Source organism: Canis lupus, chromosome 4 (assembly GCF_011100685.1).
Source record: "Canis lupus familiaris isolate Mischka breed German Shepherd chromosome 4, alternate assembly UU_Cfam_GSD_1.0, whole genome shotgun sequence".
NCBI lineage: Eukaryota > Metazoa > Chordata > Mammalia > Carnivora > Canidae > Canis > Canis lupus.
The window spans coordinates 27,782,391-27,800,421 of record NC_049225.1 but is presented as its reverse complement, the minus strand read 5'-3'; the positions used below and the strand labels follow the sequence as shown (position 1 = coordinate 27,800,421).

Sequence of the window (18,031 nt, the reverse complement as noted above, 5' to 3'; positions counted from 1 at the left end):
GCAGGCAGATGGCTTTAATATTGAGTGACAGAGTGTACTTTGAACCAGCCTTGGTAATGACTGGGATTTAAGACAGAATCGGACATGTCTGGATCCAGGGGTTCAGATTCTTTCATCAGGATTCTGCTTCTCTCTTCATCTCTTTTAGGTTCCATTCTCAGGCAGGCTTTCTCCAGGGCAGATGGCCTTCTAGACTTATATTTTTTTGCACCCAAATCTCAGGAGGAGATAGATTCTTTCTCTCCCACTCAGTTCCCAAGCAATGTCTCTGATAAGCCCAACTTCATAGTCCTTTAGAGCCAAGAGTTCCTCCAGCAGCCAGTGTGGCTCAGGCTACCCAGACAGAGGGAGAGGTGGGAGCTTGTGAGTGACATCCCACCCAGGTTAGAGGCTGAGGATGGAGCTGTCCTTGAGGAAGGGATGTCGGACCCACCCAATAGAAACAGAGCTCTGTACTACTTCTCCAAATTACTGTGTTAAGTAGGGCTTGGATCAGACAGGCCTGGTTAGAATATTAACCCCATCACTTACCGATCACATCTTCTTGGGCAAGCTGCTTAAGTACACTAAGCCTCAGTTTCCTTATTTGGTTACTGGGAACAATGATAGTACCTGAATCAAAAGGTTAGAATGGTAAAAATCTGAAGAAAATCAAGAAGTCAACACGATGCCTCACACATAATAGGGACTCAGTAAATATTGGCAATTTTTATAGGCAACTCCTATTCTGGCAACCCAAGAGATGACCAAGAATGACAGAGTGGACATTCTCATTGTTTTTCTGTTTTTGAACCAGAAAGAGATCTTTCCATATATTTCAAAAGATCAGTATCAAACAAAATTTTTAAATATTTGGCTCTTCTTTCCTGGAACTGTCAAACCCAGCTCTAGAAAACTAAGACCACGGTTCCTCTGCTCAATTACATAAAGAAAAGAAGATTGATATAAAAGGCAAGCTGGACTCTGGCCTCATGCCTATTCTAGAACTGCTGATCTGACCTCCACTGAGGGACTCTTCCTCCAACCTCTGGGCTATTTAAAATGTACTGATTCATTCAAGGAACACTTATGGATGCTGAAATTATTAGGCATGAGGTTGTGAAGGAAGAGGATACACAAATAGTCTCAGATTCTCACACTGTAGATGACATATTAATTACAGAGGGGAGTGGGCTCCTTTTAGTGGCAAGATTTCCCATTCCCACCTTAACCGACCGGACCTAGGGTAATTGACTTGAGATTTCCTGATATATGCCAACCCAGGCAGATATTCTTAACAGAAGCATTTAAACAGGATCTAATCATGGGGGGAAAATCAGACAAATTCAGAATGTGGGGTACTCTATAAAGACAGCTGAACTGAATGCACAGAAAATTAAATGTCATGGAAAACGAAACAAAAAGAAAGGGCAGAGGAGCAGTTTAAAGGAGAACAGAGCAGGGATTTGCAAACTATATAGTCCAAGGGCTAATCTGGCCCATTGCCTGTTTTTTGTGAATAAAGTTTTATTGGAACACAGATGTGTCCACATTCCTGACCCCTGAATAAAGAAAGCAACATAATAAGCAAATGTAATGCCTGAATCCTGACTGGTTCCTGCATCAAGGTTAAAAAAAAAAAAAAAGAAAGAAAGAAAACATCAATAAGCAATTTCAGGGCAAGTTAGAGAAATTTAAAGGGACATAAATTAGAGAAATTTACATGACATTCCTGAATTCATGTGAATTTTCTTGGGCATGACAACTGTAGCATGATTGTGCTGCACGGTTTCCTTCTTAGGTGTTAAATGCTAAAGTATTTAAGGGTTGTGTCATGAAGATGACGATGTACTTATAAATGGTTTGGCCAAAAAGCAAACTAAAAGAATAGAAAAAGAGAAAAGGAAAAGAATACAAAGAAAAATGTCCAAAATATTAACTGATCAATCTAGATGAAGGGCATATACGTGTTTATTATACTGTTCTTTCCATATTTCTATAGATATAAAAATTTTCAAAATAAAATCTGACTAAAAAAATTTAAACCCAATGGAAGGATTAATTTAGGGGTCACGTTCAGTGGCCCAGCTGTTATTTTTCTCTAGGCTCTGGCCCTACGTACTGATGCTGTCTTCCAGGACCTTCCCTTAGGATGGAGGATACATGGGGGGTAGAGGTGGGCTGCGTGTCCCCCAAAGATTGCCGCCAGTCTGGAAGGCAGCCCAACATGCTCTGCTTTTGTAACTTGGGGATTTTGCTTGTTGTCTCTTTGTACAGTAATTCCATCAAGCTGGTGAATCTGCTCTCCATATTTATCAGCACGTGGCTAACAGCAGCCGGGTTTATCCATTTGGTGAGTATCCTTGAAGATGCTCCGGCCTCTGGCTTTTCTGCCCCAAGTCTGTCCCTGTGTCATTTCATTACTTGAGATTTCTCTCCCTGAAGAGAAACCTCAGCCCCGCAGCGGAATGTAGGAGGAGAAGCAACTGCACGATGGTCTGGGTTTCCAACCTTTTCACCCCAAACTAGCTCGGATGGTGAATAATGCTCGCTTCGTTAACCTGGGTTGTTCTGCTCGCTGGTTTGGTGGGGTTTCCATTCTGTCTGCAGTATCCCGAGCGAGCCACGAGATGGCAATGCGTCCCCAGCTAACACTTGCAAAGCTCTAGGCTACCAGGTTGGAAGTTTGACCCACGTCTCTTAATAAACAACAAATTCAGATCCCTCCATCTCTCTCCGCTTCCCCCTTACAAAAAGCCACCTTTGATTCTCTCGCCTGATGACATGGCAAGTTATCTTGTATCTCCAGCACGTTAATTCTTTCAAATTAATGACTCTTTGAAAGGCTGACGTTGTTAAGTCAAGCTAGTCTCACCTCCTGGAGGCCGACCTTTATTCCTGCTTTTAGGGACCACAGCTTTTGTCAGAAAGCGTGCTTCCTGCAAACACAAAGTGTTAAAACCAGAAGGAGCCTCCTCTAACTCTGAAGCTTTGAGTAAGGGCGCCTTTCCCAGGCTGAGCCTCTGTTTGGGTTAAGGGGTGGAGGGTGCATTTCATTACCTCCCATTGTCAGGGGGATTTATCATTGCAAAGGAAGGTGCCCCGGGCTGGAAGCCTGGGCTTTCATTCCCCCACTAGATCTACCCACCCCCTTTGCGGATGGAATTCTTGGGTGAAATCACTCCTTCTGGGTAATCATCCTAATCACGAATATGAGCTCACCTTACATTTTGTGAACTAGCTTCTATTCCACCGGGAAACCTCCATGAAAATGGCACGTTGAGGCCAAGAAGGGATGTGCGAAAGATGCCAGGTTTTGGAAACTTCCTGCGGACGAAGAGCCAGAGGCGTGGTGATTGGGGGCCTGGAGGCTGGCTGCCCAAGTGGGCCGCGCTGGTGGGTGACAGGCACTGCCCACGTCGCAGGCTGCAGGGCCGGGATCTGGGGTAGGCCTGGAGATCCAGCCCACATCCCTCCCTCTCTCTTGAGAGTAGTATCTGAAGGGTCTCTCCTGCCTACCTCACAGCTTTGTTGTGGCTCGAATTCGATGGGAAGACGGAAAGTGTTTTGTAAAGTCTAAAGAAAAGAGATGGGCACCCTGCACCCCTCGGGGACAGAGGGTTCCCAGTTCACCCATTCTCCTTTCCATTGAAGTGTGGCCTCTGGCTGATTCACCAGCCGCACCGTGGAGTCGTGGCTACAGAGATCTGAAAGCGTATGTCGTGCAAAGCTGAAAATATCTACTATCTGGTCCTTTATGGAAAAAGCTTGCTGACCCTCGGTCTGAGGAGTTACACAAAAGCAAGTTGCTCTCCTGAGCTCAGTTGTCGTGCACTCGGGGAAACGCCTGCCTGCCCTTTGCAGGGTAGAGCCACCCTCGACATTCTGCAAAGCCCGCAGAGCAGAAGCAGACTCCCAGGAGATACTGTTTGGGGGTTCGGGTGTAAGGTCTGAATGGGCGACACCCACCAGGCATCCCCTTGGTCAAAATGATGAAAAGAGGAAGCCCTTTGTGGGAGAGTCTAGAATTCCTTTGGGGAGCACATGAGCCAGGCCCTAGCAGAGAAAGGTCAGGGCAGGGCTCTCTGGCTCTTTCCTTGGAAGACAAAGCTGTAAAACATGGCCAGGGGCAATGCCTTAAAATTCAGCTGGCTTCCACTCCTTAACAGTGAGAAGAAAGCCACACTAGGGGTGTTTGTCTCTGTTTCTTCCCGTTTCTTCCGCAGTCAGCGAGGAAGGCGAGGAAGGCGTGTTTGTGCTACTACCTCCCCACTTTCTCCGGGAGGCTCTGAGTCTTGGCTGGACTCACCCGGGGGCAACAGGCAGCTCGTGTTGAGGCGCCGGTGCAGGTGGCACCAGCCTGCTTGAGCTCTTGTGTCTGGGTTTACCCTACGTATATATGTCATCTCTTCTCTTCCCTGTTCCCTTGCTTTAGGTGGAGAATTCAGGGGACCCGTGGGAAAATTTCCAAAACAACCAGGCTCTGACCTACTGGGAATGTGTCTATCTACTCATGGTCACCATGTCCACCGTTGGCTATGGGGACGTTTATGCAAAAACCACGCTTGGGCGCCTCTTCATGGTCTTCTTCATCCTCGGGGGACTGGTAAAAACTCTTTATTACGATGTTGATTTTTATGGTCATTAATATTTTCTATTATCCATTTCTTTAAAGCTTTGTATTTTGATTCTGTGTTTCTGCATTACAAGCAGGGGATATGGCCCTAGAGTTACAATCAGGCTAAGGAGACCCAAACGCAAAGGTAGATTTTTGTGCGTATCTCTTCGGTATGTTAGACTGGCTTCCCAGAGACCCAGGCACACTGCCCTTGTCAGGGTCAGCCTTGCCGCCCGGAGGAAACCTAATTGTCTTAAGAAAGTGATGCTCACTTATTACGTGAAGTGTCTGCCCCTTAGTAATGTGATTCAGCAGCTGATACTCCGCAAGGACAGCTGCTGTCACCTGACCCCGTAGATGCTGTGGATCCTCTGTAGACAGTTTGCGGTTTCAAGAGCTTCCCCCCCAACACCCTTCATGATCCCCCCCTAACTTCCAACAAACACTGTGGCTGGGGCCTGCCCTGAAGAGTAGGGTCCCCACAGAGGACAGAAAGGCTCCTAGTCTCACGCAGGTGGACATCGGTATGTGAGCCGAGTGTGGGTTTGTACACAGCTGACCAACTCCCCCCCCCCCCCCCCCCCCCCCGAAGCAGCGACCCCGGGGGATAGATTTCCTTCCCCTTTGTAAGTCAGAAAGTTTGGCTATTTGCTTTTCTGGTCTTTGCAGATCATAACGGTCGGTCATGATGTAATTTTCGAGGGGGATTTCTGGCAACCCATGGGCGGTTGCTGCATTTTGTCTTTCAAAGTAGCTCATTTTAAGATTTTTTTTTTGCCACATGTGCAGTAGAAGTGATTAGGATCCTACTTCACAAGCAGCTTTCACATATGTACACCGCGCATACATTTATATGATGCATATACATCTCTCTGTTCTGTATGCATACGGCATATATACATTTCGAAAATGTGTATAAATGTACATGTGCGTGTGTCCATTGATGCGAGTGTTTCCTGGGCATCGGGGAGGTCCCTGTAGGTAAGGACACCCACTCATCCAGCCACAAGCACAATGTTTGTTGGACAAAACATGGCAGATTTGTGTTCCTCCTTGCTATTCTTTCCTCCCATCTGATTTCCTAAATTCACCTTTTGTGCTTTTTAGTGATTTTTTTTTTTAAGTGGAGAAAGTTTATATTATTTTGATCTTTTGGTGTTGGTTGTCTTTCATCACTCACAAAGGCAGTGATTCTCCTGTGAATTTTAACCAGAAAGAAAGGTCTTCTCTTGCAGTTGTGTGTGTGTGTTTCACCAGCATGCACCCCCTTTACTGATTTCCCTTCAACAGGAAGCACAGGATGTCGACTTATGTATTCCTGTCTCCTTTGTATTTTTCTTGACTGTGATTTTTTTCTTTTTTTTTTTTCCGTTGTCCAGGTTGGCTGATGTTTGTTTTGTCCCATGTATTTTCAAGAGCTTGCCCTTTTTGTGCTTTTATTTTTTATAATCTCCCCCCATAGTAGTATACACCTTGGCGGTTCGAACCCCTTTGTGTTTTCGAATCTTAGCACCCCCCCACTTCTGAAAAGGTCACCCCCTTTCTTTGGCCTGTCTTTTCAGTCTCTCTTCTGTCTCCTGTCTTCTCCTCAGGCCATGTTTGCCAGCTACGTCCCTGAAATCATAGAATTAATAGGAAACCGCAAGAAATACGGGGGCTCCTATAGTGCGGTTAGTGGAAGAAAGTAAGTATGCCAAGAGGTTGTGCTGCCTCCACTGGGGTCGAATCCTCTCTGCATGCCATTTTTTTTTTTGGCTCTTGTTTCTTTGTTTCATGCATGTAGGCAATGTTTGCCCGCTACGTGCCCGAAATTGCCGCTCTCATCCTGAATCGGAATAAATTCGGCGGGACTTTTAACAAACATGGAGGCAGAAAGTAAGTCAGTTGCATCAGAAAAGATGTGGTTGAGTGACTTTCAAGAGCCCGTCTGGCAGTGACACCTGAATCCCGCCCCTCACCCCTCTCACCCACCCAGAAACCTCCGTGAGGCAAGGGCCACGCTCTGTGTGGGGCCCAACGTCAGAATTACCACAGTAAATTGTCACCCGAGGATGGACCACGCAGATCTGTGCCCCTTCGTGGCTTTCCCCGCCCCCCACCTTCCCGAGAGACCCCCTGCATCTCTCCTGGAAGGGGTCCCTAGATCATGGGGCCTGTATGTTGTGTTCTCATCCCTACCCAGTAAACAAAGTTCATTCATTCTTTACATCAACTGGCTCAGGGATTACATTCTGGTCCCCCAGACTACTGTGATGCCACCCTATGGGGGGGGATTCTGTGCAGCTGTGACATGGGATTGTCCTCCAGCGGGGAAGTCTTAGGTAGAGCAAGGGCAAGGTCACCTTGCCTACCGTCAGGGCCTTGTGGCAACCCGGAAACCAGTTCTCTTCAGCCAGGAGGCACCGAGCATGTCCTCAAAGGGACTCATTCCTCAGTTGAGATTCCTTCTGGGCAACATATATTCCATTTATGGTGTGTCAGGGCACTGCATGCTATTCCTGAGGAGTCTTGGGTTTGGCTTTCCGAACATCAGTGCTTTCTTTTTGGGGACTATTTCGTTCCATGCTCAGATCATTTTTTATCAATATCAGTATCAATGGATGGCTTTGTTATCAACCAGAAGTCTGACTCCTATGTGAACAGCAGGGCCTTACCATCTCTGTCCTCTGCCAGACTACCATCTTGGGAGGAGAATGTTGCAGGGGAGGCAGGGCCGGTGGCAACCATTCTCTTCTTTTCTTTATTTTTTTAAATGCTTTTTCTTGGGTCCTTAGCTTTGTTGTTTTTGTTTCTGACGTTTTGTGTTTGTTTTAACTTCCATAGAGTAACAGGTTCACAGCCTTAATGTACAGCTCAAGGAGTTTGTTGGTACCTACATACACAGCCAGTGATTACCATCCAGATCGAGATGAGAATATTTTTATCACTCAGGCCCCTTCTCAGTGCTAGAAGCTCCTATCACAGAACTGGGTCCCCCTCCCCTAATACATTTTTCAGATGAACTCTTGAATAGGCTGTTTTGTTTTTTAAGAGAAGATAAAACAATAGCACTACCCTTCCCCTCTCGCCTCCTCCTTGCCTGACAGTTCTGTTGGACGGAACAAACCTCATCTTCTGTTGGTCATTCGGGTGCATCCTGAGCTCAGGTGTCCAGTCCTTCGTTCAGAAAATGAGGAGGTAGAAAAAAAAGGACTCATTTTCTTGAACTACCCACAGGACACCAGTTTCCTTTCAAAGGAACAAAGGACAGTGGGCGAGAGGAGGCCAGTTGGCGTCTCTTCCGTGGAGGCAGCACATTCCTCCACCTTCCCTCTAAATGGAGCCCTCCTCTTCCTATTACCTTAACAGCCCTGGATGAGATGAAAACCAAGCTGTTCTGATTTCTGGGCCATTGGTTGGATCCAAAAGGCCAGATAAGTCCAGAGATTCCCACTGGTCATTTATTCCATTGCCAAGAGGAAAACAGCTCCTCTGTCCATTTTGCCTTTAAGGTGTGAACAGGTCGCCATAAAGCAGAAGGCATTCTGAGAGCCTGGGCTCTCTTTATGGCCTCCCACCCCACTTGCTCAGCCGGGGTTTCCTTATCACTGTCCCTGAAGAAGCACATAAAGTCAATTGCCCTGAAGTCTATATTGAAAATATTTCTTGACTCTCACTCCAGGTAAAAAATGTTCTTTTTCCTCTAGACTCCCTAGTCCACTGCGGGTGGGCCGGGTGGCTGGTGGCTTTTGTCGGTGGGTGACCCAGATAGGGCCTCAGAGCTGCAGTTGCTCACCCACCCCGGGTCTGATCTGGTCATCTTTGTTGCCTTGGCACTTCCACTCAAACCCTTGAGTGCTGATGACTTCAGATCACAGACTTCCAGCGGCTTTTGTTCTGGATCCATCTCTGTCATCTTTTATCACGGCCTTTTAGCCTAGGTTTTTCTCTCTTTCTCTATTTTTTCTTCTCCCTTTATGAAAATACACACTTTGCTTTTAATGTTCTCTTTGGGTCTCCAATGTCCCCCGACCCTGAGGACGGAGAGTAGGTCCTGTCATCAACACTGGGACCACTCACTTTACTTTACGCATTGTTTCCTGGTTCAAAAGCTAATTACTAAGTAGTTTAAAGAAGCCCTTTGGTCACTTAGATCTTTCATCAGAAAATATAAGCTCGGGAAAGGAACGGTAATAAAGGGCCATTAGCACCCTTTGTTTGATGTTGTTTTCCAGTCAGTAGAACAAGATTGATGAAATGTTATGTTTGGCCAAAATTTGAGTTTTCATTTGGAATTCAGTGTTGAGAGAATGGGCTGTCAGAATCAATAAGTTTTCTTTCGCTTGGGATATGGGCATGTGGTAGTAATTAGCAATATAAGGTCTTTAGTTGAGCAACCAAGCATGGATTTTGGCAGCAAACATAATGAGAAACTACAGTTGTTCTATTTCTAACGTCAAAAAGTTTCCAGATAAAATTAAATGCATTTGCAAAAGGAAAGCAGCTAAACTTTGTTGAAAGATAGAGTTCAGACTCTTTAAATAGCATGCTTTGCCCCGTGTTCTTGTGTATGCAAAAATATACGCACTAGACTCAGGGGCACACGTGCGTACCTATACTCTTCTCCCTAGGATTTCATCAAGTGAATGCCCAGAATGTAATTAAAACATATACATCGTTAAGGGGATTGTTTACATGTGCATATTTTACTCCGAAATAACCTCTCTAACAATGCATTAACTTGTCAGAGAATTTTAGGTAACTTGTGACCCAAAGCTATAGATGCACACAACTTCAAAATCTAAAGGTAATTTAAAGTAAACACACACACACACACACACACACACACACACACACACACACAAACAAAAACACAAAAACCAGGCAGAGAAGTTTAGGGTTTTGTTTACATGACACCCAGTTTCAGGATATTGGAGAACATGAAGATTTTGCTGGCACGTCATTTTCGGTTTTCATCTGTGTGTTTGGCATGAAGTAAATACTCCACACAGCATCCCCAGAACATTGTCACCACCAACCTGGGATCAAGCGCCTGGAGTGACTTCCTCCAGCGCTCCTATGGGTATTCATCACTTGACCTCCCACAGGACATCCAGAGCCAACCATAGATGAGGGGATGTGTGTGAGTGTCAGCTGTTCTCTGCTTTATCTTATTATGATGTATCAGGGCTCCTAAGAATAGGAATTGGGTGTCAGTAACCAGGGGTTCCATGAATGGCCTACGCAGGCAGTCTCTGTGGGTTGGAGGTCTTGGGGACAATTGGCCTCTTGGGCTGAGACTCCAGATCTTATTCAAAAGAGTAGCCTGCCTGCAGCCAGCCTGCCCCCTTGGGGCACTGTCTCCTCCTCCTCCTTCCCTTCATGTAAAATCAAAGCTGCTCAGAGGTGGGAGAGAAGCAGGGTGAGGCTCCCATGGCCTTTGGAATCCCGGCTTGCTCTCCTTCCTCCCACAGCCCCTGCCTTTTCCCCCAGAGATTTCTTCTCTGCGTGTGACTCAGCCACTCCTCCTCAGTTTATGAGAACTGACAAGATCATGCTCCGAGGTCACATGGCCAAGGGCCATGGAAAATAATCAGCTACAGAGAGGAATCCATCTGCTGTAACCCCCTTGCTAGAGGTGGCCAGGCTAGGGGAGCCATCTAGACCTTGTGTTTCCCATAATGGGCTTCTAGGACTGAGGTGGTCCTAGGCCAGATGAATGGGAGAGGGGAGAATGGGATGAGTTTAGATTATTCTCCTAATTTCTGGGAGCCAAATGCTGAGAGACACAGAGAGAGGAGAATTAATAATGGAGGCCAAGAAGAAGGCGAAAGGAGAGTGAAGGAAAGGTCCCATATCTGGAGGAGGAGACTGGGGCCCCCCTTGTGGTTGGGGGAAGAGTTGTCACAGACTAACCTGTCTCTGGTCCCAATGCAAGAAAGCTGTCTGTGGAACTTAAATGCTATGGCTCCTCTTAGAACTCTTCTTTATGTAGACAGAGGAGTCCACGTATTTGCAGATGAGAAGCGAATCAGTACGGCTCAAAGCTCTAAGACTGCTGTCTCTGACAGTAGTAATACCTACGGACTTGCATGCTTCTTAATCCTCACAGCAACCCCACAAGGAAGGTGTTATCTCCCTTTGCAGTGGGTGAGGAAACTAAGGAACAGAGAGGTTGCGCAACTTGCCTGACATCACACGGTGAACACAGGGTGGATTTGGGGTTTGAACCCTGGGGCAATCTGCTTCACTGGGCCATAGAGATCACCTAGAGATCATCTTCTAGAATCCCTTTCTGTTCTGAACCCCATGATCATCCCGTGGTTGTATGTTTTTATTCATGTGGACCCATAAGTGGGGCCACACCACTGTGCACATGAGAAGAAGAGGAAATGGATGAGTATCACTGTGGGCCTGTCTCTTCTGTACGCTTGCCTATTGCTTCTAAGGGTCATGCCCTCCCCCCCCCCCCCAGGGTCCAGGACAAAAAAATCTGGAGAGGGGACAAACCATTTCTTCCTGGATTTTGCTCATTCGGTTAGACTGGAAATGTATTTACCTCTTGGACCCTTGCAGCAGTGAGAGGCTCGCAAGGATGGACCGAGGTATTAATGACGGAAATATGATTTGTGCCTTATTTGTGGGTCTCCACACTTCCAACCCCTTCCTGGGGAATTCATTTTCGAGGCTACCAGACATGGTGACTTGTAGTGACCTGCCAGATGCAGGCATCTCCACCCCAGGCAGGGCCTGCCTGAGTAGCATCTTAAGAAGAGCGTCCCCTGCCTTGGCAGACATAGCCACCTGTTCCCTTCGATTTCCTGGCTGGTCTGCAGCCCAGCTCAGAGCACTTCTCTGGTGCTGGTTTTCTTAACTGTCATGAGGATTAGCGTAGCAGGAGCCCCTCCTGGAAAGTCCTCTATTAGATACCCTCTCTGGGTTCATCTCGGAGTTTTGGGTTGGCAGCATTAAGCCTCAGGAGGCTTGGGTCTTCCGGGAGGGAGTTAGGGCAGTCTGCCTTCAACATGAGGGGTGGCCTTGGGATTGTAAAAGAGGTCCCTGAAGCCACAGAAGTCGGCAGCATTTATCACGTTTTTCCATTTATCTACTGAAAACAGATAACTTTAATACGTTCGCTAATGTAGCGGGCATATTTTAAGGAACATTCAATAATAAAGACAAGAATTTCAGGAGCTAAGAAGTACTAGAGCACAATTAGTTTCCTGCCTCCCTCTCCATTCCTGTTCCCATGTCCACTGGCTCATTTTCAGTCTGTGGATGTTTACCGCATGCCCCCCACGCCCGGCACGATGCGGGTTGTGTTGGGTGCCAGGGATTCGGTGGCGAGCCAGCTATCTCCGTGGGACCTGTCCTCATGGAGGTTGCAGTCGCCAGGCAGTTACAGGCTACGAGCCAGGCTATGACTGACGACAATACCAAGTACAAGCTTTAATGTGCGTGTGGCAAAAATGAAAAAAAGAAAGACTAAAATTCTGTTATAGAGCCAAACGAGATGACTTACTGGAATGAAGTCCTGGGAGGCAGCATTTCAGAGGAGGGCATGTTACAGCCTGTTCCATGGCTGCTGACCCCAGTTCTGTTACTTCTAAGCTGAGGAGAGCTAACACCCCAGTTTTAAAATTCACATTATGGGGCACCCAGATGGCTTAGTCAGTTAAGTGTCTGCCTTTGGCTCAGGTCATGATCCCAGGGTCCTGAGATCGAGTTCTGCATCGGGCAACCTGCTCCTCCCTCTCCCTCTGTTTGCCTCTGCTCTCCCTGCTTAATTCTCTCTCTTTCTTTCTCTCTCTCTGTCACTAAGTAAGTAAAATCTTTAAATAAATAAATAAAATTCATATCACATGAGCCTCTTTTATAAGCAGCCATCTTTGGTTCTACCTCCATGGGACTCAGTCTTGAAATCTTATTTTCCTCTCAGTCCCTACTTGCCTGTACAGTAGCCTCTACTGACTTATCAGGAGAGGCCATCCTTCCCTGACCTCTTATTATTGGGATATTATTTAATTCCATACCTCTTCTCATATCAGACATTCTTTCCTCATCTCTCTCTGTGTGTCCTTTGTTCCTTTCTGAGACCACTTTCTATTCCCTCTTGCCGAGCTGTCTTGAAATGCCGCTCCATTTTTTCTACCACACTCAACTTTTGCCCGCTGTGTTTCTAGACTACATTTTGTTGTTTAAAGATTTGGAATCTTAAATGAATTATGGTGCCAGAGCTGGCATTGCAGTTGACCCTTGAGCACAATGGGCTTGAACAGGTGGATTGTTTGGATAAATACAGTACAGTAAATGTGTTTTCTCTTTGTTATGATTTTCTTAATCCCATTTTCTTTTCTCTCACTTTATTGTAAGAATACAATCTGTAATATATGTAACAAATGAAGTAGGTGTCAATTGACTATGTCATTGGTGAGACTTAGGTCAACAGTAGGCTATTAGTAGTTACATTTTTGGGGTCTCCAGAGTTACATGTGGATTTTTGACTGCACCAGGGTTGGTGCCCCAAACCCAGGTGTTCACAGGTCAACTGTATTTCCTTACAAAGACTTACTGGATCTACCCCAGAGTCTACCCCCTCCCTGAGGAGAGCTAGCTTGAGTCATGCCTTCATCACCATCCAGTCCACACATGATTATTGAGGACTTGCCACACACAGGCACTGGGGATAAATTGATTCACACCCAGAGAGACTTCCAAATGTACTACATCTCTCTTGACCTACTCATTATAATATTTGGCCACCAACGTGGTCAGGGAGTTCAAACTCAGAGCTTATTAAACCTTCCCTCTTGGTTCCCAGAGGTGACCGTCTTCCTACAATAACATTTCCATCTTGATTTTTTCTGATAAGGGCTGACTCCAGCACTTGGGAATAGGATGTGGGGTTAATTCATGGTGTTGTCTTAGGCCATCTTTCTTTTCACCTCTATGCACAGCTCAGGCAACACTACCTCTCCCTTTGGCACAACCTGATGTGTCCGGTAGGGCAGGGGGGTTGGGGCTACTCCTGTGGGGAGCATTTCCTATAGGATGCCATTTATGATTTCTGTATCACAGACATCACTCTGGTTGAAATGTGACTGAGGCTTTGCATTTCACACAAACTTCCATCCCTTGACAGGAAGCCACTCAGCCCTCTCCTTGCATGAACCACGTGATTCCCAGCCTGAACTCCCAGCAATGTTTTCAGATGCCTAGATTTTAAAAGCCATAAATTAGCAAATCATCAACATATCACCAGGAAGGATCATCTGGTAGCCATTCTAGTCAGAAGGAAACACAGGCCCCAATAACTGATCTTCGCAAAGATATGAAGAACTGTAGACAGACAGATACAGTAAATAGGAAGACAAACAGATAATTCAAGTTGACAGATCATCTTGGACTGATTAGACATTCTGCTTTGATTACCATTAAACTTTTGGGGGAGGAAAAAAGAATTGAGATTGCCCTAATACTTTGGAAAAATGACCCCTTGACTACTTCTGAAATTCAGAACTGAGGCGCAGATACCAAAAGCAAGTGTCATTAGATGCTGTATCGTATAATGTAACATGCTAGGTATTCCTTTCTGATGAGAGGGGTCTTGGTGGGTGTGGATGTGGGCGCTTCTTTCTTTGCATCTGCTTTGGATTCTTGTAAGCCACATCTTCAGTCCCTTTCAAACTTGAAGCTCTATTTAAAGAGACTTGGATGCATATTAAATCAATTTCCTGATAATACTAATGGAATGAAGGCTTGTCCCTCCCTCCCCCTTCTACTTTCCTGCCATCTCTCTTCTCTTCCACATACTTATCAAAATGTTCCAGCTATTGTTCTGAAAACAAGAATAGAAATGTAGGTGGGAGATGAACTGTATACCTAAAAAAATAAAAAGTCATATTCAAACCTAGACTTTTGCTCTCAGAGAAGTCTTTCTTCCATAAAAAAAAGAATTCCAAATATGACTTTTCTAATTATAATCCCTGAAAAGTCTTTCAGCACAACCTCACGTTTGATTGGGTGAATCCTTGCTGGGTAGGTTCCAAATCTAAAGAACAAATGCCATCATCCGAGAATGAGTTGCACTGTGTTTTCTGTCTTCCTGCTATGTCATTCATTGCGATAGAAGTCTTTCCAGAACTGTGCAAAGTCATTCCTATTAGACTTGGGGTTTGTCCCACTGATGCTGCCATCATACACCAGGAAACTTTCTAACTGTCCAAACCTATCATCTCTTTAAAAAGAGATTCTTTAAAAAGAACTTTAGATGCTGTTGCAACATGAGACTCATGGAAACCTGATTCTGTGTCTCTCAGGGTTCGCGGTCTCACATCTAGTATGAGTGCTGCATAACAATGACCTGCTCCCACTGCAGAACCATGGGGACTGCTCCAGATATGGGATACCGATTGTTAGTAAAAGCAATCTCATCTCCCCTCTGTATACCTTCTTAATTAGGGGACGTGGAGGCAGTTCAGAGATAGATTCATGCCCATCTCTGCGAGAGGTTTAGTGATCTTAGCCTCTGACCTCAAAGGCAAATGCCAGCTAGTCTGTAGAACAGATTTAGGAAAGTTCCCATCCCAACATGTTTGCTCAGCTAATAAGTTTGGGAGCCCCTTCCATGTTCCAGTCACTGTGCTAAGTGCTGTGGTTGAAGGACAAGCAAGAACTTGTGATTCTGATCTCCTGGAGCTTACCTGAGACGTTGACCAACAGAACGATCCAAGGATCAAGCTAAACAAAAGCTTGATTATGTAGGAGCATCATCCCAGTGAAATGCTTTTTGGCAAGAATTTTGTTCAATGAAATCATGACGGCTGTAAGCACTTTCAGGGGAGTGCTTCTAAAAGCAGTTGATTAATTCATATTGTTAAAATGTACCCATTGCAGTAGTTTGGGGCAAAAGTAACAGCAGGGTGACTTGTACACCTAACAATCCATGGTTCTAATGATGGACCCAGTAAACAGGCATACAGAGAGACTTGGGAGGGTGGTAGAGCTGCTGATGCAACCCCAAGCCCCCTCTTTGTCATCCCTTATAGTGTCCCCTGGTGGTATGTTATGCCTCAGCAAGCCCTGGAACCTGTGGACTCCTCCTAGTTCTTATGTGTGTAATGGATGATGGAGGCTGGCTACTATGTTGGGTCTACTCAGAGTGGATTGGATAGCTAGCAGTGTATGCCAACTGGGCCAATACCCTTGTATGACTGGGGAACAAGGCCAGGATGTGTTAACCTGATTGTATGGGAACGCAGTCCCAACAAGATATGCTCTAGGGTCATGAGGCATGATTTTCCATGGGTGTTAGTGGGGAGGTGGGCCTCACTTTGCAGATCAATGCTAACATACCTCCCCTCTACAAGGGCAAAAGTAAGAACCAATTCTTTACTTGGACTCATTTTCCCTCTATTCCACCTTCATCCCCGAAGGGTGTGGTTGACCATTGCCTTAGTCTTCCCTACTCTTGGTGCCTCCTGTTCAGAAGCAGCACCACCCAGAAGAGACAGGCAAATCTACTTTGATCTGCATAGAGGAAAGTGATGTTCAGTGCCCTGATTTCTCTGTAAGAGTGGAGCACCTTCTAGGATCGGAAGAATCAAGTCAAAGGAAGATTGATGTGCTTGAAAATGGCCAAAGGCCACCAAACCCAAAGTAAGGGAATGAATAAAATGTGGAGGGGCATAGGGTTGGGGAGAGACACAGTGTAATTTCTGAGTTGGGCAGTTATGGAATTGCCTACTTAAGAATTGCCATACAGGTCCTCTTCTAGGAAGGAAGGAAAGAAGGAGGGGAGAGAAAGAAACCAAAACAACATGAGCATGCTGGGTCCATGTGAAAATTAAATGAGAAACTAAGGTGAGGGTAAACAACTCTTCCAGTCAGGAGCTCTCTGGTTACAGGCAACAGAAACTGATTCTTGCTAATTTAAGCAGAAAAGTAATTTTTTTGAAAGTTAGGGTACCTTAAGAAATTCAGAGGAAAGCTGAAGAGCAAGATCTCAGAAAGGACACTGTTGAGCCAGCCAAGCCACCCTGGGATCTGGCACTCAGGGACAGTCATTACAGGGTTTTGCCATCAGGATCACTCCATTCAAGACTGACAAGAATTGATTGGCCTAGCTCAGGCAGGGAACCTTGATTCAAGGTCCCAAGACTATATCTGACTGAGGAGGGCATTTTAATTTTCCCAAATTAAAAATGAAGTGCCATCGACAGAAGAGAGGATGCTTGCTGGATAGGTCGATACAACCAATGCTTCCTACACTGCAGTTCTTAGGATTGATTGATTGATTTTTAAATATTTATTTATTTATTTGAGAGAGAGAGAGTTGGGGGAGGGGTGAAGGAGAGAGTCTCAAGCAGAGTCTGTGTGAGCTCGGAGCCTGATGGGGGGCGGACAGGAAGGGTGTGATCACATGACCCCAAGATCACAATCTGAGGTGAAACCAAAAGTTAAACACTTAACCAACTGGGCCACCCAGGCACCCTTCAGAATTTATTTTTAAGGCCTGGATGGAGGCACCTTTTAGGCAATAAGCTACAAAAGATGTGTGATCACTCCATGTGTGTGATCTAATTATGGAGATCTAATTGTGATTTGGGATAGTGAAGGTACAGATACAGGCCACAGTTTAGGTCCTGACTATTTGTATATGGTAAGATGTACCCACTTTGTGCAGAAAGTTCTAGTCTGGTCAGGACATCTCAGTATTCACTGTTGGCGCCACCAGTAGTCTGTCCTGTGACCTTGGGGCTCTGTTTACAGAGGTGCCTTTGCTGCACTGTTGGGATCTATTTGCTCAGCCTTCTGCCCCTGTTTAGGGAAACAGCAAAACAGCCTGTCTCTTTCCAGAATAGCTCTATTGACAGCTGGATGAGATGATTACTTTATTCTCTTCCTCACTAGGAGGGAGAAGGCATTTCCTTTCTTTGTAATTAGCAAAGTACTAGCTGTGGCCCCGTGTAGGAGATTTTCTTATCTCTAAACCTCCTTGGGCTTTTCTTTTGTTGGCTTTGTTTTTTCATTAGTTTTAACCGGAAATGGCTACAGCCAGGGTTTGAGACTGTGACCTCAATACACATTCATTGTTTTGTTTTGATTTTTGTCCTCCTTACATGTCTTGTTCTCTCACAAGCTTGAAACATGATAGTAGATCTGAGGCAACAGAGTCAGCCAATGATCTATCTGACAGTCTCACGATTAATGGTTTGTTGGCCAAGACAAGCATGTCTTACCAACCGGTCTACTGGGCAGCAGATAGTTCTGGAAAGTCTAGTGCTTTGGGAGTCCTGAGCCAGGTCCCAAGATAGGGTAGAAGGATGGGATCTATTCAGCCTGGAGCTAGCTTTTGTTGACCAAAAGTGAACTCCCTTACGTGGAAGTCAGTTCCTTTGGGACAATCTCTCAGCACTGGAGGAAGTGGGAAGGCGGGAGTTGGATCAGCCTCCT

General features: G+C 45.7%; 1 protein-coding gene across 1 annotated transcript in view; it reads left to right on the top strand.

Annotated features, from left to right (window-relative positions):
* Positions 1-18,031, top strand: part of KCNMA1 (potassium calcium-activated channel subfamily M alpha 1) — a 711,483-nt gene that overhangs the window by 482,649 nt on the left and 210,803 nt on the right. Inside the window, 3 exon segments of the mRNA NM_001003300.2 lie at positions 2,257-2,332; positions 4,415-4,585; positions 6,190-6,281. Of these exon segments, the coding sequence (NP_001003300.2) occupies positions 2,257-2,332; positions 4,415-4,585; positions 6,190-6,281 (339 nt within the window).